At 37.7% G+C, this 22,712-nt stretch overlaps 1 protein-coding gene across 6 annotated transcripts in view; it reads right to left on the bottom strand.

Annotated features, from left to right (window-relative positions):
• Window positions 1-22,712, bottom strand: part of NALCN (sodium leak channel, non-selective) — a 238,893-nt gene that overhangs the window by 36,658 nt on the left and 179,523 nt on the right. For all 6 annotated transcript variants that reach the window (XM_017733360.1, XM_017733412.1, XM_008633570.2 and 3 more), the window contains 2 exons: window positions 21,534-21,675; window positions 7,309-7,382 (listed from right to left, as the gene is read on the bottom strand). In XM_017733360.1, coding sequence (XP_017588849.1) covers window positions 7,309-7,382; window positions 21,534-21,675 — 216 coding nt within the window. The remainder of the gene's footprint in view (window positions 1-7,308; window positions 7,383-21,533; window positions 21,676-22,712) is intronic.

Raw genomic sequence — 22,712 nt, 5'->3', positions numbered from 1 at the left:
TGGCAGAATGGGCATGCATAAAGAGTAACACCTGTAGAAAGGCTTAGTATTGTTTATGAGCTCTAAGTTAGATTCCTAAATCTATATTTAGCATTTATACCCATTGCCTCATTTTCATTACCTCTGGAAGCCCTGCAGCTCTTCTGAAGTCAACAGAGAAATAATGAAATACTAGCTGTTTAGCACAGAGATCAGAAATTTTTATCAAGTAACTCCAAAGAGACTTTTTTGTATTTCCAGAGGAAAAGATGTTGTGCTGAAAAGGCCTTGTCTACTTTTGACAGCCTCTCTCCTGGCATTCTCCACTTCATGGGAATTAGTGCCATGGGAATTAATCTTCCTTGTATGAACTCTTAGTAAAAGCCATGCTTAGTTATCCTTTTGACTCAGAATCTGGATATTTTTCAGCTGCTTAGACACCTAGAGTTGCAGATCTTTGGGGACGTTTGAAAAAGATGGCAGGTGCCATAAATTTTTCAGAATTGCAGAGTTGCCACTTTTAAAGTCTGCAGTAGGGTTTATGTTCTCACTTTAGACATGTACATGTATGTGCTTACTCTCAGTGCCTGCCTGTGAGCCACGTGTGCAGGCCTTTAGCCAACTCACGGCCAATGGAGATGTAGGACTCAATTAAATTGGTTGGACAGAGGTGGCCAGCACCACCTGCCATGCCTTCGAGTGTTTTGCCTTGCTCCAGCAGGGTACAATACACCTATAAACTTCTATATTACCTGCCATCTTCCAGAGGATGTTTTGGACATCCTCTGGCATCCCACACATTACTGTATGTCCATATGTGAACAGATTCATTGAATGCTTGGTCAGTTAATTTAATTAATGATGTTTGGAAGGTATTAAACTAACCATAAAGTGGGCATCTAAAGACAAAGCAGTCAGCTGAAGATCTCACCGGGCTCCATAACCTTTATTGATTACAGCTCTGTCAACTAGATGGTAGAGTTCATCCCTTAGCTCACAGGCAGATTTGGCTGCCTGGAGTTGAATCCCAAACCAGGCACAATCAGTGTGCCACAGTGTTAAAAAATCAGTCCTATGTGGTTTGAAAATTGGAGTTTAAAAAAATGTTTTACTTGCCTTGATACATTTTTATGTAACTGTAGCTGGTCAGAATATTTTGATCTTTCTTCAAACAAGAGAGGCAAAATTACCCTTTTTAGCTAAAATTGCCCTTTTCATCTTCCTATACTACTCCTCTGAAATATTAGATAGGTTCACTTTCACTTGTGGAGGAATAAGGAAGGTATGAAACAAAGGAGAAGAGAAAAGAAAATAAATATGTCAAGCTTCTGGACTTTGTACTCACCTTGCAGAACTCTGAACACCATTCAGCAGCTGCAAACCACATGCTCCAAATCTGTCTTGAAAAGTGCAAATGTAATAAAGTATCCTGAAAGAGAAAATGCAATTTTTTAGGTTACCAGAAAGCCAGGTGAAGATCACACAGAACAAGACAATACTGCAATACCACATAGCTTGTACCACATAGTTTGTATTACCTGCAACCAATTAGGAGGTCCACATTTCTGAAGTCCTTCAAACTATTTCATGCTTTGGAATTCCTGAAAAATAAGTCGTGAACAGAGTGTTCACATAACATTCTTTGACCAAATGTAAAATGTTAAAGGTTTTGATCAATACTTCAAAATACCATACCTTTAATGAAAATTTGGAGATCTCTTGCAGAGGGTAAGCATGTGGCGCACGCTTGGATTTTTAAGTCAGGTATCCTTTCCACAACAAGTATTTACTCATCCTGCATTCCAGTGTAACACTGATTTGGGGTTTTTTTCTGTATTATTTTAATGAGTGAGTATTTATGTAGTAACGGTAGCAACTGCATATATTGCTGTGTACTTTTGTTCTCCTTGAAACGTGCTCACACTGAAGCCTCAGTAGTGTGGTGCACTTCAGTGTAGTTATCAGCCTCATTCAGCACTGTTGTCACTCTCTATGACTCTCTATCCTTACTAAATCTTTCTATGCTCTCATTATAATTCCATCTAACTTGGAATATATAGCTAAATGTGACAGCCTAAGATTCACAGGGAATCCACTTGAGAGGCATTGTAGAGTTTCTTTCGTTCATTTATAAATTTAATTTAATAAGGCACTTTTTGAATAGCAAGCACAATGCACATTTTCACCACAGCCACACTACTGTTCTTTGGGGGAAAAAGATACTATTTTTTAAAGAAATCTGAATCTGCCTGGTGAAATAAAATGGATTATTAATGCAACTTGGCTAAGTCAGTTTTTTTCTTTTCCATGTTTTTTCTTGTTTCCTTCCATATGTCTCTAAAGCAAAAAACCCAGTCACTTATTTTCTTTAGTGACTGCTCAGGCAGTTGAGCTATGGCAGGAGACTTACTTTCCTTTAGCAATTTTTATTCTTGATTGTCATTCTTGCCTTGCTGTTTAAGCTTCTCCTCTCACAGGAGTATAATAACAATTTTTATTGGACTGTAGAAGAATCAATAAAAGCAATGCAGAAGAAGAAACCTCAAGTGGGCATCCAGTCTACCACCTCTCTCAAAATGGGATCAATTCCATACCTGCAGTTTTGGAGACTCCATAGCCCAATAACTCCACAATTGTGCTTTGCAGTGATCCATAACATGGTGTTCATTTGGCACAAACCCCATAAAACAGAGTAACTTCTTACCAATGGACATGTGCATTGCAGCATTTCTTTTTGTTTGTCTTTGCATCAGGCAGGTGAAATTCAGTCATGGCATACATTCGTAGAGATTTAGGAAGGTGGTGACTAAGTCTGGATTTTTCACTGGATGACAACAATCATCAATGGAACTTACCTGAAACATTTGTTCTGAGAAATGCATGGGGTCAAACCCTCAAAGTTACAAAGAAAGAACTCATACTCTTAAGAGAGAAAACATAAAATATATGCCAATAAATTTGTTGCAAGTGATTCAGAACTAACTAATACAAGTCAGTTATTTAACACAGGCAAATTTCTAATAGAGGGTACCAAAGGTATATCTTCTAGGATCATAGAATCAGAGAATCATTTAGGTTGGAAAATATCTTTGCTCATTCTCTGTACTAGTGTTCAGAGAGACTTTTATTTAGAGATAAATTTATAGCTTTCCTAGAAATCACTGTATTTTGCAGAAATACTTGTATGAACAAAGTCTGAATTATCTTCTAACATATTAACAAACTAGAATAGGATACTTAATTCAAGCAATTCTTTCTTCCCTCTCTCCCTTCCTCCCTCCCCGCCCTCCCCCATGGCAGTCTCAGTTTCAAACAAAAGATAAATGCATTGCATTCAGTTAGTTGTTTATGAAACTGAACATTCCACTTAAGCATGAGTTATGCTACTCCCTCAGGCCCAGGAAACACATCAGACAAATCTTGTCTAGAACAGTGAAAATCCTGTTGCACACCTCTAGCATCAGTTTACAGTTTGATTATAGCATCAGCTGTAATGAACAGCAAATAAAAAGCTGCCCATTGGAAAAAAAAAAAAAAAACAGTTTCCCAGCCTGTCACAAAATATGTTTTATATATATGCATTGTAGAGATATTCAAAAAGTGTCTGGATGTGGTGCTGAGCCACTTGTTCTGGGTGGTCCTGCTTGAGCAGGAAGATTGGACCAGATGACCTCCAGAGGTCCCTTCCAATCTCTACCATTCTCTGATTCTGTGAAGCACAGTTTAATGGAGACCAGAATGAGGTTTTGCACTATTGACACTTTGATTATATTTTGGACTATGTGAGACTACTTTTAATTTGCTCATTTTCCCCACCATTCTGTGCTGTTTACAACTTATCCTCAGCACTGGAGAGAATGAAGTGATTTATACTCAACATTTTGACTGGACCTGCTCTACTCTCTCTACTTCAGAAAGCCAGTGGGACTAATAAAGGACTAGACCCCATTTGTAGATAACGATCGAGCAAGGAATGAGGGTCAGAAGAACCACAGGCACAAAACTTGCTTTTAAGAGAAGCAGTGCTCACAGCAATGCAGAGTGAGAGAAAAGTGTGAAGCACTGAAGATATACAGGAGAAAGTAAATTTGCTAGAAGTGGTTATTGCTGCTGAGGGAAATGCATTGTAATTTTCAGAAAGGAATGGAGCCGTTTGCAATTCAGAGGCACTATTAAATGGGATCTTGTTTTGAAAAAGTTGTTCTAACTGTCTCTAACTCACTTTTACTTTATTTCATTTTTCATGGTTGAAGATCTCACCTCAGATTGGATTTATGTGAAGAGTTAAGGCCTTCTTGCTCTGACACTGGCAGTGTCAGATGCAAAGAACTGATCAGAGTCAAAGTACCAGGACAGTAGTTGCTACATGCTTGACTTGGTTCCCATGCCTAATTGCACAAAGACCTAAAGGAGGCAAGGTGAAGGTTGGTTTCTAAACAAGGATGGTTAGAAATGAGATACTTCCCTGGGGGTGTGGCAAGAAAGCTGCAGGAAAACAAAGAGACCCAGAAAGCTGCAGGAAACAAAGAGACCCAAGAGATCAGTTTTGCTGCATAATGTAACACCAGATGAGCAGGTGAGACACCCAGGAGTGCATGATCTGTCTCTCTTGGTGGTCAAGGGCTATTGATGTCCTTCTTCCTCCTCTTGGGGAAGAAGATGTCAAGCTGCAGTTCAGCATATAAAAGGGAAAAATGAGGTTTGGATAGAGAAGGATACACAAGAGAAACATGAAGGTACCTATGTGTAATGCACAGTCCTTCTATACAGTTGGTTATATTGAAACATTCACAATTTGATTAAAAAATAATTTGGCAAGGTTTAAAAAGTGTGGGGGGGAAAGGTCAGAGGTGGACTTAGGTTAGAACAGACTTAAAATACCCTTTCATCATAGCAATTTTATCAAGTTGAAGTTGCCCACGGGCAGCTTTACCTACATAGAGGTATTGCCTTAGATAAATGCTTCTTAATTCAGGTAGACGAAAAATTAAAATGATGCTAGAAGCAATCTTTTCAGAAGTGACATTCTGAGTTATCTCTTATTGTTTTTGGCATAAATGCTGTTTCTTCTTTTGTCAGATACTCTGAGTAGCTGAAAGTCACCTAATTTTATGAAGGAGTTTACAGCACTTACAACTAAAGCAAAAATAAGAACAAAAATCTCTCATGTTGAGAGTTTGAATTTTCCTGTTTGTAAAACTCCCCATAATCAACAGTGGGAACACTGGTAGTGCTCAGGACCAGTCAAGCACATCACTGGCAATGCTCTCTATCAGTTTGCCCACCAGATATGCCATGAACACAGTTTTCTTATGCTGGAACAGATGCATTGCAAGTGTCATAGATCAGAGCTTATGTAACAATTTTGAGGCAATTACAAGGAACAATAAACAGTATTTATTCTTTTTCTCAGGAAGACAGTAAGACTCTTTGTAAATGACTTACAAGCAGCTCAAGAAAGCATTAGAGGACATGCGATCCATGTTTTTCTTACTTGACAGAAGTTCTCTCCTTTTCTCTGTTTCTCAAAGTTCATTGCTGATGATCCGGGAAATAGATTAGAAAATTCAGTAAATGTAGATTAAATTAACAGAGTAAACAGATAATTAAAAATAAAATACTAGATTAGTAAATGAAAACTTTATTCTTCTGCCTCTGAAATTTTTTTTCAGAGGAACTCAGGTGAATTGATGAGAAGTCCTTTTACACACGAGACTGGCAGAAGCCGTGATCTGAAGGACCAAGTGGAATCCAGCAGGATTGAAACTGGCAGGATTGATTTCTGGTTCTGTCCTTGTAACTCTGAGAACTTAGTGAAGTTCAATGGTTTGCTTGGATTATCCTCCCACTGTTTCAGACTGCTCCTGAAAAGGCGAAAGTTCTGTGCAGATGGGAGAATTCTGAATTTCAGCTTCCAGGATTTAATTTTTTTCTCCTATCTAAGAAAGAATGGAACTCTTACAATATCAGGGTTTTTTAAAAAAATATTTAAATATCTAGAAGTAGGGTTTTTTCCTTTGTCTACGTTTTTTTCTCTGCAGTTCAGTGTATGAAACACACCAAAAAACCTGACATTTGTGTAACCCTGGAGGCATCAATAACATTTCACAGTTCTCATATAACACAGAATTTCATTACAAATGTTTTACTGAAATGCTGTGAGGATGCCCATATCTAAACCTGCATTTTTAAAAGTATTTTGCTTAATCTATCTGTAACAGTAATTCCTGTAAAATCAAGGCACACAACTGAAAGAAATGCTTACAAATAGTGCACTAAATTTTGTTAAGATTGAATACTTATGGTATTGCATTTATATTTATCACTGATATTTTTACAATAAGTATTCATTTGAATCAGTGATTTTTTATGTTGTCATTACATGGGTTTAAAGACAGAAAAAGTTTCACATTAATTTCTAAAGTTCTCCCTGTGCTGCATTCTTATAGAGCATTAAAAAGAACCAGAGCTGTAAAACTTCTCAAATGGTATTCAAGAAACTTGAAAATTCAGAACTCACACTGAACCCCTAGTTCACTGCTCCTCATAAAACATTGCCTTACTTAATCTGTACATTTCAGATCAGTTATTCCTGTTGATACTGTGTATTTGCCTGGGACCTCTCACTGATAAAATGTTAATATAAATATTAAAAAAAGTGACCTATACATTGTTTGCATTAATAATGCACCTTATATTGAGAACAGTCATTCTAATGTAAAACCAACAGTGGCATGAAAAACTGCAGCACCGAGTTACCTACGTGATAACTTCAGAAATGAGTCTTGGAGACTGAGGCTTGCATTATTCACTTACAGTGCTGAGTACTTACTTGATGTAAAAGGATGGATCATTATTAAAACATTCAGGAAATCCTTCTACAGAAGTCATAGTTCGGAAATCTTCACTGTCCATTTCGTACATGGAATGTGATTAGCTGTAGTCTATGTTTTCTAGTGCACAATCCCTGCAAATGTTTATGTGCAGACATTTGCAAGAACCAGGCTGGAATTCTTTAGGTAAAATAACACCCCTTATGAAGAGACATGTTTTGGTTAATTTAGAAAGAAGAAGTGAAAAGAGCTGAAACATGATCTTTCTGCATGACACAATTCAAATACATACTGAAGAAGTACAATCCCTCTCTTTTTGCTGTTCAAGCATATAAAATAGCCAAAGAGCAATATATCTTTAATGATGAAGGCAACAGATGTCCTACAAAGGGATACATTATTATGAATATTACACATCCAGTAACATTCGTGACAAACAAGGCTGTGAGAAATCAGACGACACTCGAAAAAATATCAAATCACATCTGACTCTTACCTTAGAATTTTATTGATTGCTGTCTCTTTTTCCAGAAGGTTTCTTGCTCTGATGCTGAAAACAGATTTACGGAGCTATAAAATTAAGAAAAAGACAGCATACTTTTTAATTGTCTTAAAATATAGCATGTGTATCGGACAGACCAATTAAATCTTATGATGCTGAATGCATGAAAAGGATGGTGGGAAAAAACCAAAATGCTTATGTACATCTTTTGGCCTTCCAATCCTAATCCTTAGGTAGTTCTGTGTAGAAAGAAGCAGATAGTTTTGTTGGCTAGCACAAATTTAATTTACTACACCTTTCTTTCCTTCTCCAATTGGCCAAATCACACCATTTTGCTACTCCTTCTCCACTTTGGATTTTGACTAGGCTGGATCACACTCTGGAGATGCCTTGATTGTACAAAAAAGCCAGCTAACAAAGCTTAGATGTATCATTTCAATGTCTTTTTTTCCCACACATGCAGAGAAAAAATATGGTGAGCAAAATATGCTTATGCTTGACTCTGGTCATGAACAGTGTTTCAGGAATCTTCTTGTGAACAGGACTTCCTGAATGTAAAAGGAAAGGACTGAGATACATGAAAAAACAAGCAAGTGATTAACAAACATAGCAAATCAAGGAGCAAACCATAGCTGAAGAATTTAGCTCAGGAATTGCACCTGTGATGAACAGAAAGCCTCTGGCACACTGTAAGACTTAAATCTGTCTGTTTGGAGATTGTTATCTTGAAGAAAATGGTTGAGAGAGATTTGGAAAACTCTTAGCAATCTGTGTCCTGGTTTTGATCAATCTGAAATGGAATCTTTAAGCACATTTCTTTAAATGTTCTTTAAATTTTCTAAAACACTAGCTCAAATCCAGAGTAATTTGACAAATAATTTTGCTAGAACTTCTCTCAAGACTCATATTGACTCTGGGTCACAGTAAGATCTTACTTTGTAGAGAAACAGAAGCCTAGAGAATACCTTAAAAACTTGTTAATTATACTGGCTGTACTGAATAAAATGGATACTGCTTTTTAAACCACAACTGTAACAGCAAGCTACAATCCCTTTCCTACCCCTTGCCCTTTCAAGTGTGGCCCCTTTAACCTTTCTCATGTCCTAGACCATCTCTGTACAGCCTGTAGAAGTAATAACATGGAAAACACCCCTGTTTTGAGAATCTGGGGGCTCCTTAACAACCTGCAACTTGGAAACAGAAATGAGGTATGCAACACTTCAGAATGTAGTTTGGAAAATAAGGTATTGGAATTTCAGTTAAGGTTACAGAAAGAGTAATAAACTTGTAGAATATTTGAATATAAACAAGAAAAACTTCCATTGGCTGTATATATTTAACATAAAAATAAACTGAAAATCATAGTATGAGATATATCTGTTGAGGAATACATCCAGTGCAGGTAGCTGGTTGTGCAGCTGCAGTGTGAGCTGCAGGTTGAGCTCTGGGGGTGCAGGTGCAGGAGCCCGAGCCCAAGGCAAGAGGCTGTGAACTGATGACCCTTTGGCTAACGAAGGACACAGGGACCTGTGGCACTCAAAGACATGGCAGGAGCTGATGACTCCAGACTTTAGCTTGCTTAGACTGTGAGTGTATAAATGCCCAGGGTGCTTTTGCTTGGGCTCTCTCCATGGAGGCACGAAGCTCGAGCTGCTCTTTTGCTATTCAGTTATTGTAGCAAGATTAAATTATTTTAAGGATCTGAATGTCTGAGACTCTGCTGTGGGAAACCTGGGGTGGACCTGATGAGGGAACCTGGTGTGACTGTGTAAATGTGGGGTGTGTAGCTGTGAAGGGGCCTTGGGGTCAGCTCAGGTGATGGAAGAGTGACTACTAGAGGGGCTCCTGAATGGTCAGACAGGGAAGTAACATACCATTATAATAAATATACTGTAGGTATAAATATGTCATATATTGAAACATATTTGTGTAGGTTTTAACTCATTTGCAGTATCTTGACACAGGTTTAGTGAATTTATCAGCATTGTACTTTATTATGGATTTAGATATAACTGATGATGCTGAAAGCAATGGCAACTCTTTCACATATTTTCTTTTTCTAATGTCAATGAAATTAATGTCAGTGGAATCCTGTGTAACCTTTTCTCCCATAGCAGAATTGCAGAAAGAAGCTTCTAAACCACAGGAGCACCTGTTTTACAAGATGTCAGCTAATAATTTTTTTAGGGCTCAGGGTTATGGGAATAATGAGGGTGGAAACTCGTAAGTTTTGTTTCAGTTCTTTTTTCCTTTTAAAAAGAAATGCTTTAGAATAACTGCAACTACATGAAACATCAGAGAGAAAAAAAGTGTGCTGCCTAGTAATGTGTTATGTCCATTTATTTCTAACAACAATTCTTGTTAGCATCTTAGAAATTGAAAAGATTTCAAACATAGGAAACATTAATTTTCTACCAAATTTCTAGTTCTTGCTCATCTGATCTCAGTAAAAAAAGCTGAGTCATGCAAATTTTCCTGAAATTTTCTACAGCTCCTTATCTGTCATAGACCACTTCTTTTCAGTGTTTAAATGAGGTGACAAAACACCTTGGCATTAAAGGTTGTGGCTCAAGCAAGGAAATTCACCCAGGTCATCAACAAAATAGGAAGCATGCCCTGGAAAAGCAGAAATGAGGAGTCTGTGGATTTCCAAAGACTCCACAAGGATGTTGAGCAGTCACTTAGTGCTGCTACAAGCCAAATGTTAAACTACCTAGTACCAGCAAGAAGAAGAATATCTAAAGAAAAGGTGCTGGCAGATCTAGGACAAGGGCTACTTACACACTACCAGGGACTGCTGAAGCCTCGCTCTAGGCAGCAAGACTAACAAAGGAGACAGTGGTGTATGTTTTGCATAAAAACACTGCTAAATCCCTTTGCCACCCCAGCTGGAAATGGTTTGATCCCCTGTGCTTGATGCCTTCAATGAATGCTGTAGTTGTCTGCTGGGGCTGTGGAAGAACAGTGCTGTACTGTGGTATTTGGCTGTCACAGAGCCAGAGGTGCATCAGCCAGAGAGATGAAGGGAAGCTGTAGAAGGAGCGCACGTCTGGAGCCACTGAGATGGGAGAGAAAAGACTGCGTTCTGTTCGCATTTTCAAAGCTGTTCATGAATTTTATTTAGCGATGCTTGAACAAATATATAAGGACTATAGAATCACAGGATATGCTGAGTTGGAATGGACCCAGAAGGATCATGAAGTCCAACTCCTGGCCCTGCACAGGACACCCCAAGAGTCACACCAGGTGCCTCAGAGTATTGCCCAAATGCTTCTTGAACTCTGTCAGGCTGGTGCTGTGACCACTTCCCCGGGGAGCCTGTTCACTGCTCAACCACCCCCTGGGTGAAGAACCATTTCCTAATATTCAATCCAAACCTCCCCTGACACAACTTCAGACCATTCCCTTGGGTCCTGTCACTGGTCACCACAGAGAAGAGATCAGTGCCTGCCCCTCCCCTCCTCGTCATGAGGAAGTTGTAGACTTTGATGAGGTTTCCTCTCACTCCTTTTTCAGGTAGAAGAGATCAAGTGACCTCAGTTGCTCCTCAAATGGTTCCCCTCCATGCCTAAGAAGTCATAGTAATGGAGAAAGGTATCAGAACAGGGTGTTGCATCACATTATTTATGCAGAGTGCATTTACTTTTCCTTCACTTATTTTCAGGACTAGCTGTGAAACTTGCAGCCGAGACAGGACATTCTTGGGCACTGACCTTGGTCTAAGCAGACCCAATGAAACTGCAGCTTAGGTGAAGTTTGGAAGGTTTTTTTACAATCCTGTCTGTGTCTGGACTGTGATGGAATTTAGGTTGCAGCCAGGTAACCATTCTTTAATCCAGGAATACATAGGCGTATATGAGATCCTAGAGTTCGGTGCCTAGGGATCTCAGTGGTCCAAAATGGAATTCACAAAACAACCTAGGAACTTCCAAGGATTATGACTTTTGAACATAATGGTCCTCCTTTCTCTTTAGGAATCAGGAGTCCTTCCTTCAGCAGAACACTGGTGAATTTATCATGAGTTCTTTCAGAAGAAGCAATACAGGAAAATATTTTTAGATAAGCACAATTGATCCATTTCTCATATTTAGAGGAGTCAGTAGTCAGTCAAGTAACAACACACATATGTCAATATGCATGCTGAAGAAAATCAAACATTATTATAGATTTTTAGAATAGAATTTTTAGAATCCTTATTTCTGTATTAGATAAATGAACTAAACTACTTCCCATTTAATTTTCCAAATTTGCATAGCACACCAGGCAAATGCAGTGGGAGTGTACAAACAGAAAATGGGGCTGATGATCAGTGTTTTGTTTAATAATGTCTGGATGCCTCATGCTGGTGTAGAATGACACTGGCAATTAAAACTTGTGATACCTGCCGAGTTCTTGAATGTTGCAGAGGAAATTATAAGCAGTGTTAACATACAAAAGACATTACTCAATCAGACAATGTGAAATTAAGTAAGTACAGTACACTCTACTGAGGTTATTTTAGGGTATATCTGTTTAGCCTGCTGGGTTTTTTTATTACAGATTGCACTGTACTGTGAGAACACCCTCAGTGCATCTTTATTAGCATTTATTTATTAATTTATTTACTTCTCTAAGCCACCTATAAGTACACTCAATGCAGAAATCACAGTGCCATACAGCTTTCTGCTACAGAACATTATTTTTTAGCATACGACAATGTCCGAAATCACCTAATAGCATCTGATTACTCTAAAATATGTTTTCAGCAACACACCTTAAAGAATTCTTGCACATTACTTTAAACTGCTGTAGCAGGTCAGCAAATTCCCAATAGTATTTCCTGAATGAAAAGGTTTTGGATGGAAAATACCTGCTGCTACTAAACCATGAATAAAGCTTGTGTCTTGGTTCCCACGTTTCTTTGAGTTTATTTACACAGATATGACCACAGAATTAGGAAATCTGCAGGTAGTGCTTCTCTTCCACAAGTGTTGACACTCTTCTCTGCTGCTGTTGGCAGGAAAGACTTCAGGCAGACAAAATAATTCAGTTCAGTCAGAGTGAACTTGGTCTAAATGCTACAGCCCATGAAATCCCATTTGCCGACAAGGACAAAGCAACTGTTGTAAAATAAGCTAAACCGCAGAACATTGTTGCTCTGCAAGTGCCACCCGCTGCTTTGAAAAGGTACTGCAGACATTTTCAACAATGTTTATTTAATAGTGTATTTAAAAAATCCAGGCTTTCTACCCTGGAAAAAGAAAATCCTTGGCATAAGATTAAAAGCAAAGCAACACAGGAAAATACCTTTGCGAAGTGTCAGGAAATGACTGTGGACCAGCCCTACACACTAGATGTACTGGCACAGCACTGCTGACTTCAGGGGGATCTGTGCCAATTTACACCAGCTAAGATATGGCTGAGTGGTTTTAAGTTTTGAGAAATGCTGTATATTTTGGTTTACTAAGGTTTGATGTATTTTTCTAGCAACATGTTTGCATGCCCAGACTCCAACAAATGCTACATAAAGCAATAATTTTCAACTTGAATTTGATAAAGAATTGTATGCTATCAACAGGTAAAATCTGTGGTGATGTAATGTATTATTTTTGCATCAGACTACTTCAGAGTTGGCAGAAGAGACAAGTGTTGGTGGGTGTTCAGGAACACAAAGTGAGACGAGATCTGAAAGTGAGACACACACAAGTGAGACAAACATCTGAAATGTTTGCTTGACAGTAGAAAAAAAAAGAAGTGCATGTAATCCATTTTTCTAAGGCAATTTCTTAAGTGTTATATTAAAATTAGGAATTTTAGCTTAGTGCTGTTAATAATGCTCTTATAGGCAACTGCAGGACCATATGGGAGTACTATGCTGTGCCATGCCAGAAATTCCAAGGAAGGGAAAAAAAAAACATCCAAAGCTTCTGTTACAGTTTAGAATTTGTTGCATGCCAATGGATGTTTTATGTAGACTTGCAGAATGAACAGATTGTTAGGTATTACATTGTCATTCAAACATGTACAGCTTCTAGGGAAAATATGAAAAGTCAGTACAATAAGCAATATATCAGAATAATTTTTAAGAAAGAGCGAGGAAATACTTGGGAAGAGAATTGAAAGGATTCCATAAAATTCCATAAAACATAAGATATTCCTGGCCCACAGGAGTTTGCTGTATAGCCTCTCAAATGCAAATTCAACAACATTCTGCCTATGCCTCTTTGGTTTGAAGAGATTGGACTCTTTCAAAATGAATGTGACAAAAGTCATATGAAGAGCAATGGAAGGCCAGGCTGCAAGTTTTTGGCAGATACCTAACAAAATGTTCACAAACACTTAAGCAGGTTAAGTGACTAAATCCTATAGGTAGTGGGGAATTTCTTAAGCTCTTTTGAAAACTCTGCAAAAAGGCTGCAATTACGAGAGAGTGCTAGAGATCAGTAATCCATTTCCCTCTCTCAAAGTAGAAGTATTTTCATTTGGACTTAGAAAATCTGGCCCTTTGTGAGGTTGTCCTATGTAAGAAATCAGCTCACTACATGGTAGAGAAAGCGGTCTAGCATTAGGTAAGTGCCACAAGGACTCAAAGGCTGTCCCTTTGGATCAGATGTCTAGAATGAGAAGTGGGCATAATCTCCTTAACTCTTGGGAGTCATTGACCTGAAATAGCCTTGATTCATTTTGTAGCTCTTGATTGCTGCCTCTCTTTTAAGGAAGGTAAAGTTCTTCTAATTAGCTGACTACTGGTCTGGAAAATCTACATGTCTTTTCATAACCAAGAACCTTTTTCAATTAAGTCTGAGATCGTGGACAAGGCTAATATTAGCACTCCTAAGATCTCCAAAGACCTAAAGTGGGGGGATGGTGCATCTCAGACACACGGGGGAGCAGCTCTGGGGAAGGAGAAAAATCCCTCTCTTTTTACGCCTTACAGAAACATGGTGGGTTTTTTTTCCCCCCTTTAGCATACCTGAGTTTTAAACTTTCATAGGTTTAATGGGTAGATTTTTCATAAAAATATAGACTGGTTTGGTTGGAAGGGGCCTTGAAAGACCATCTAGTCCACTCCCCCTGCAATGTGCAGGAACATCTCCAACCAGATCAGGTTACTTAGAGCCCCATCCAATCTGACAGTGAATGTTTTCAGGAATGGGGAACTCACCATGTCTCTGGGTAACTTGTTTCAGTGTTTTACCACTGTCATCATAAAAAAATTTTTTCCTTATATCTAGCCTGACTCTACCCTCATTTAGTTTAAAATCATTACCCCTCATCCTATTGCTACAGGCCCTTGTAAAAAAAGTCTATCCCCATACTATAAGCCCCCTTTAACTACAGAAAGGCTGCTGTAAGGTTTCCCCAGAACTTTATTTTTCCAGGCTGAAAAACCCTCTTTCAGCTTGTTCTCATAGGAGAGACAATTCATCCCTCTGATCATTTTGGCAAGTGCAGCCTTGGATAGGTTTGTTTCCTTTTGTTTTCTATCTACTCAGTGCAGGGGCCAGGGAGACCCTGTGAGAAGCTGATAAAGAGGGCTGGGTAGATTACTTATGGCAGCCAACAGCAGGTGGAACTGAGGACTCCTGGCCAAGCTGATGTGGGGTTTTTATACATTCTGCTGGGTGTACAGCACTGGAGGAGAAGGCTTACCCTCCACACTTTGAGCTGGGGATCTTGAAGCTCTAGGGAAGAAGGGACTGTCAGGCTGGGCTGGACTGGGAATGGAAGATATGGACAGGGAGTTTCAAGTGGGAGAAAGAAAACTATTACTTCTGGTTGCTTTTTTCCAGTGAACGCAATTAACTGCCTGTGCTTGTACAATCATTACTACTGTTAATCAGTTCTTGCGAATGAGTCCTGTGAGTGGGTGGAGGACAGAGATCTGGATTCCTTGGTAGAAGAAGGAACAGGGAATGTAGAAGGCTCAACAGAAGGACTTTCCTGTAACTCAATCCCTCATTGCCTCTTTCCTTCATGCCAAACTAACGTGTGCTCTTGGTTGAAACCCAACTGCACTAAAACGTGCATTTTGTTTGAAGAAAAAAGAGAAGTATGATTGTCCCCCTTGTGTTTTAATGCATCTTCACAGCCTTTGCATCGAACACTTGAAATATTTTAGCGTAAAACTGATGCAGTAGAAAGCAAATGCCTGAAGGAAGTCCTGAACTATGGTTCTTTTTGAAAATGGCCAAGTATCCAGTCCCTGGCCTCCTTTCTCTCAGAATGTCAGAAAACTGGCACTTTTTCAGGCAGACTTTTGAACATACTATGCACAGGCAAGAGTGACAAAGCAATTTAAAATCATCAGAAGTCAGAGACAGACCACAACAAGAACAGTCTTGATACTATTGCAGAAGTGTCTTCTCCACTCTGAAGGCAAACATGGTCAGAGAAGTAAAACATTACCAGCTCAAATGTGTATTTGGTAAAATGCTTAATGATAAAGAAATCTATAAATTGGTTATTTAGGTACAGGGACATTTTTACATATCCATTTTATATATATATAAAAAATTCTTTAAAATGCAAAAGAGAAAAAGAGGTCAGCTGATTTTCAGTAAACCTGAAATTTACTGTATTTACATATATTAACTTCATTAGAAATAACTGATGAGAACAGACATGGTACAAAAATTATCTTCTTTGAAAATCATAATGGTAATGAGCACAAAAAGGCTGGCTCCATAAGCCATTATCATCCCACCAGGTACATTGTTTTAATGACTCTTCTGAATGTTATAACAAGATTGATTTTGGCATTATCCTGTGAATGACATAAATAGGTAAGACTTGAAGCACTTGGCTGTGTTTAATTAATGAGTGGTATATGGAAACTGAAATGGTAGGACAGAGTTCAATTCAGACAAACTAAGAAAATGAAGAAAAAGTTTGAATTATTTTTGTTGATATGCACAAAACTGCAAAAAGTACTTCAGAAAAAAAAGTAGTATTTATTAGTATTTAAAAATAATCTTTTATACTTGGAATACATGTGCAATTACACTTTATTCGTTTCTGCTATATTCAAAATTAACATGATAAGATTATTCTTTCAAATTACTTACGGAAAAGAATAATCAGGAACACACCACCACTGTATCTTTTGTGCCAAAATTGTGTTTTGCACAACTGAATGCCCAAAATAAAGTTCAGAGAGGTTGATTAACTTGGGACATAAGTTTATTACAGTAAGAAACAAATTCTGGAAACTGGAATTTATGAATAAATATTCTCCCTTTAGTTCTAAGGAAAAAAATGCAAATAAATTGTATGACTATGTCTTTGCGCCTGATGGTTTTCTGAAAGGTATCTTGGGACAGCCTGTCTTCCATACTAAAAGCTATGCCTTAGAAAAGCTAAAAGGCTATTTCAGCTTTTACACTTACAAATACTTTCTGCAAGGAAAAGTCCTTTTGGAATACTCTCAGAAGATTGTTTTTTCTTTTCCTTAAGAAACAGAATAGTTAAAGAAGCTGAGCACAGATCAGAAAAAACCCAACACAGAATATAGCCAGATTAAACAAAAGCATCAAGATTAGGCGGCATGTCTCAGTAGCTCACAAATGCAGTATCTATGATATTAACAAAATGCGTTAAGCACAGATTCCAGCACGACGTCTGCTGCTTAATATTCACAATCTTCCATGGCAATGACTCTGGCTACCTCTGAGATTGGCTCTTACTTCCTGACCACAACCTCCCATCAAAAAGGTACATTTTGCTGTAAGCAGGAAATCAATGGGACTCTCATGTGGTGTGGGAGGTCAAGCTTTCCCAGGAGCTAGACCTTAATATTTCATCTGGCTCCTACTGGACAAAGGAATGGCTACTAACTGCACTGCTTGCAGAACTAAAAACAAAACCCATACATGTGAAAGGAATCAGAAAAGAAACAGGATGATTGAAAGGAGAGAAAAAGAGAAAATATGTTTGCTACTATCCAGTTAATCTTACAAACGGAGAAATAGGGGAGCTGACTTGCTTATCTTCCTTCAATTAAATGGGAGAGGTCCAAGTCTAAACCATAAAATACATGGATATATTAAATGCTCTTGTGCTTTCTTTTGTAGTTCACTCCTGCTTTGCCACTGTAAACATGCACATGGGTTATCTGTATTATCTCTACATATTGAGCCATAGGCATTTTCAAAGTTCATCTCACGAGTCTGTCAGTTTTGAACTTTACTCTAACAGCCATGTGCTGTGTTGTAAGGCCAAGGATAAGTAACCAGTTCAAAAGTGTCCATCTCACAATAATTTTCTGCAAGGTTTGCTAAAAGTTGTATGTCTCTTCGGAAAGCACTTTGAAGGGTTTCTGTGCCCATCTGATTCCAGTCTTGAAGTTAAGAAGGCAAGGCCAATGCTCTACAGCCAACTCAGATGTATTTCACTGGACACCTGATTTGTTGTAAATCTCATGTTAATTTAATTCTTTGTCCCCCTGAAACTTGCTGCAACTATACCTCAGGCTATGTGAAGGCCACTGAGCCACTAAGATGTCCTTAATTTCTGCCAACTACATTTCTTCTCATCCACCCACTCACACTAAAATTATGTTTCCATACTTCATCCAGTTCTTCCATCCAAGAATTTACTGAAATATTGGTTAGATAAGGAAATTCTCAGTACACTGTGAATAATTTTCGTGCAAATGTAGAAGTACAAAAGAACACTTCCCTCTCTGTTCCTAAACTCTCCTTTTTCCTAATCTACAATGTACATTTAATACCCTAAATCCCTCTTTTAATCTCGTACTTTTTCCAAGAAGTCTTCCTTCTTTCATCAGAAAATACCTTCACAGTGCTTTCTACTACAACTGGGGAATGCTCACCAATCTGAACAGCCCTGGTTTCTCTAATTTGACCGTGGGTTCTTCAGCTCATGGGCTGCAGACCACATCAGGACAGACTAGATCAGCATGCAGGAGGAGTAGGTCTGTGGTGAGATCACTGAGTTTAAGTAAATTTGCTCTGCAGGACCTCAAGTGGAGAGAAAAAATGATCCTCCATTTCCAGCTGTATTAAGTTCAGAGAACCCCAGAGAATCTCAGTTTTACACACAAAATGTTACAGATAATAATAGACAACTCAAAGCATAGTGCTAAGCTGCCTATCAAGCATCTGCATGTGGGAGAGCCCAGGTGTTGCTGGCATTGGATGTAGAAGGATGAACATGGTACAATCTGTATCCACATACCCACTCAGACTCCACACACTGACAGAGAACTCTTAGGAGATGTATAAAAGGTAAAGGGCATTTAGGTATCCAAAAGCGATTTTTTATATCAGTGTTTGGTAAGTTTATTATTTTCACAATTGATTAAAAATTTGGAATTAGAAAAACCTATGAAACTCACAGATTTCACTAGAAAAAAAGAGTATAGCAGAGAAATCTGTTTTCCAAAGCTATTCTTTTGATTTGGCATAGATGAAAATAATATCAAATGGATTGTAGTCATGGTTACAGTGATATACACCAAAAATAATTTTTTCCAAATCTTTTGAGAAGGTAGAATACCTTAAAAAAAAAAAAAAAAAAAAAAAAAAAAAAAAAAAGGAAGAATGCACTGAAAATCTACTCTCCCTTTACACCTTAAAACAACTTTTAAAGGAATTTGGTAATTATAATAATTATAACACTGAAAGCACTAACTAAATCCATTCTATAAAAGAACATATATAAGATCTTCTTTATTGATCATCACACATTATGGGGCAGATTGATTCTGAACACAAAAAATTATAGTGGCAGATTTTTCGAGAAAGTAGAAAAGAATATTGCCGAAGTGGAAATAAGGGAAAAATAGGGGAATGTACGGATTAAAGGCTTCCTATCACTTCGGCAGCTCTGGAACACAGAGATACTGACTTAAGTCCAGGAGTAACTGGAGGAACTAGCCACAGTTCAGCTCCCACAAAGGAAGGACAGAGTCAGATCTGCCAGCAGGATCTCACCTTTTGATTCTACCTTTTAATTCCACCTTTTTTTCCATCAACTACAATGCAAAAGCATGTGAAAAGTTTCTGAAGCCATCCTACTGCTACCAGGAGCAGTGAGAAGGCATCCTACCAGGCACTGAGATCAGTAAAATGTTTTGTCATGTTTCTTTTTTCACAAAGAAAAGTAAAGTATGGATGTAAGGTTTATACTTAAGCACAACCAGTCATTCCAAGCTTGTTTTAAGGATACTTTAAAGAAGATTTGTTCATACAAAAGTGAGGTTGCCTTGGCAACTGTAGCTATAGAAAGCTAGAGTAATTGCTTCCACAAATCCTTCTTAATGCTTTCACCTCTTAATAGGAATGTGTAAATACCTTGTTTTAAGCTACATTTATGAGAAATGTTACTTATCATTGTTTGTACCCTGGAGGCATGGGGATCCTAAAGTATATGCTTAAAGCAGGTTGAATAGCGCAAAACCAATTTGCACATGCTTATTTAAATTAAAAAAATAAAGTCAAATAATGTATATTTGCTTTTGAAGGGAATTGAAAATTTGAAAAGAATGCAGCATTGTTTTCATATTGCAATATCTCATTGAATGAACTGTGCCATGTATTCATCTGTCTTCAAACACAGTAACAATTCACTTTTGTAAACAGCAAACAAAAGGAATTAAGATGGAATTTAATATACCTAAATTATATTCATGTAAACAGATCTACTGAGCCACTGCACAGCTCTGCATTGCGGACCGTGGACTTACCTGTGTGGCTGAGAGAACTTTAAGATCTTTGTTCATCTCTTCATTACATGGTAGAAATGTACTCTGATTACCCTGGCATAGTGTTTGAGATCCATTATTAGTGATACTTGGTATTGCTCTGCTAGCCCCTAGGCTCATCATTTAATAACTTATCCAGTTTTAATGCTGTGCTTGTTAAAGCAGATGATGTCCATTTAGGCTTGACTCCTTCCTACAACCTTCTTGGCCTGATATGTCATATTTTGCCACAGACCTCCCTCTCAGGCCATGCTGCTCAGCTTTGGCTTACTGCTGCCATAGAATACATCAGCCACAAGAATGGGTTCTTGCACAGAACTAGGGATGGCAATTAACACTAGTTTATAAATTGTATATTTTTATTCATTATCAGAAGAGTAATTTTTTTCCCAACTCTCTTTTCCCAGTTCTGATTCCCAGCTCTGCAACTCTGTGTGCATGAATGCTGCCCTGGGTTATGGTTGCAAACACACAACAGGAAAGCCAGTTGTACTATGTAACTGCAATGCATAGACTTTTTTTTTTCTTGTCTGCAATTCTGTAACTTAAAATGTATTTAAAACCCACAGACATTAATATTCAAAGAGGATTTAACAATGAACAATACTGAAACAATACTAAAACATAACAATACTGAAAGTAATTTTGTCTATAAAAATGCCACTAAATTATGCAAGATTACAAGTGATCAAGGACTGATCTATGTAGATGCCACTAGAAATCTGCGAAACCACTATCTTCTATGATGCACATGAACATTTTTTTCTGCCCCTTTAGTTTTATAAGGTGTCAGAAGTCACATACATTTACTTATGCTGCTGCATCATCATCATCATGGTCATCATTCCAAGCAGGGTTAGTATTTTTCAAATCCAACCATCCATGGGAGACTAGCAGCTTTTAGCACAATGAGTATCAAATATATCTGTTCAGGTCTGTTTTCTAGTGATTCCCAGGCTTACACATAGGTCAATATCCTCTAAACAATTAGAATAATTTCAAAATTTTTACTCATCTTCAGTGATTCCACAGAGATCTTAATAAATTATTCAATTTCTCTGCTCTGCTTGTTAAAGCAGATGACATCCATTTAGGTTCGATTCCTTCTTTCAGACTTCCTTCACACTTCCTTTGGTGAAGTGTGTTTTCAAGATTGCAATAGTATCAAGGCACTCAAAAATCCAATGTGATATTCAGAAACTTTAATTTTCCACTAGCTGCTCAGTGATTAACAGCAAAACTACTTAAAAAAATTGCTTCAGGTGATGCATGCATTGAACAAATAATGTATCAAATCTTGAATTTTGAGTTCAAAGGAGATGGGAAAATTTAAACCAGAAGAGGATCTGCTATGATGTCTTTTTTAGGCTAAATTAAACATAACCATTTAGCCTATGTTCAATCATCCTAGCTTTTATTCATTCACTTTTTATGTAGTCTGACAAACTGAATAATCTGATGCCTTTCCTCACAATACTCTAGGCAAAACATAAACTCTCTACTCTTGATTTACCTTTTGATCAATATATTTGTTTTCTTCAATTGCTGATCTTTTAGAGTGGTCACATGAGGAAGAAGATGCTGAAGGAAGTCTTCGCAGCAAGCAACTGGTATCTTGTTGCTGGCGATCAATAAACTGCTTCATAAAACTTTCCCTTGTGAACAAATAAAACCCCAAGAAGAGTTAATATCTGTTTTTTCTTATAACATATCACAATCCATTAGCGCAAAGATAGATAAACTCCTGAGAAAAAGTTGTACTGGGCTATAGATATATAAATGAATGGAGTGCCAGAACAACTGATAACACTTGAATGCATTTATTAAAAAAAATCCATAACTGAATTGAGAGTTGGATCTTTTGCACATAGATTCAAATAAAATAATTCTATTGCTTTTATTATTTATTTATTGACCAATTAAGGTGCTAAATATTTGAAGTGCCTTTTGCAGTTTTCAGCTCTTTTGAGCTCATTAAACAGCAAGTTGTTACTTCAATGTAAATCAAATCCTGATATAATCCAAAGGAAACATACCCTCTGCATGAAATTCTCTTGAAGATTTCAAACAACATCTGTTCATATAACTGCTTTGAATGTCAGTATTAAGGCACTTCAGCAATTCTGTGCCTCACATATGCCATGTTTAAAACACAGAGACATTTCTGTTTAAAACAAATATACATTCATCTTGCCATATTTTAAGTTCAGTAGAGTTGTCTCTTTTTAGTGTAAACTATGTCACAGCTAATTTTTCTCTGGAGAGGTATTACTACATAGTACAATAGCTTCAGATTTAAAGGTATGATCTGCTAGTGCTAGTCTGAAGTAGTTAATAGGATCATGAGTGAGTACAGAATATGCTGGGAAAAACATAACTAGAAAGAAATACCAAAAAAAAGACTAAGACTAGGAGAAGAATGCCCTCCAGATATAACCAAATGGTACTTTGATACTAAAAGTAAAACATCTAGGATTGTTTCCTTGAAGTTTGGAAGGTTGTTTTTCCTGACCTTTCTGACCAGTATTATTCCTTTTGTTCAGCTAAGGTACTACAAACAGGTCAAACTAGTTGCCTTACCTTTCCTGTGAATTTAATCAAAAGAAATGTAACCTCAGGAGACTCAGAAGAATGGCAGGAATCTTTCACATCATCCTCTCTTCTGGCATGTGCTTGTTGAGGATATTGAAAC

Source organism: Corvus brachyrhynchos, unplaced genomic scaffold (genome assembly GCF_000691975.1).
Source record: "Corvus brachyrhynchos isolate BGI_N302 unplaced genomic scaffold, ASM69197v1 scaffold1120, whole genome shotgun sequence".
NCBI lineage: Eukaryota > Metazoa > Chordata > Aves > Passeriformes > Corvidae > Corvus > Corvus brachyrhynchos.
Note: the sequence above shows the minus strand (reverse complement) of the source record. Positions and strands in the feature narration are given on the sequence as shown.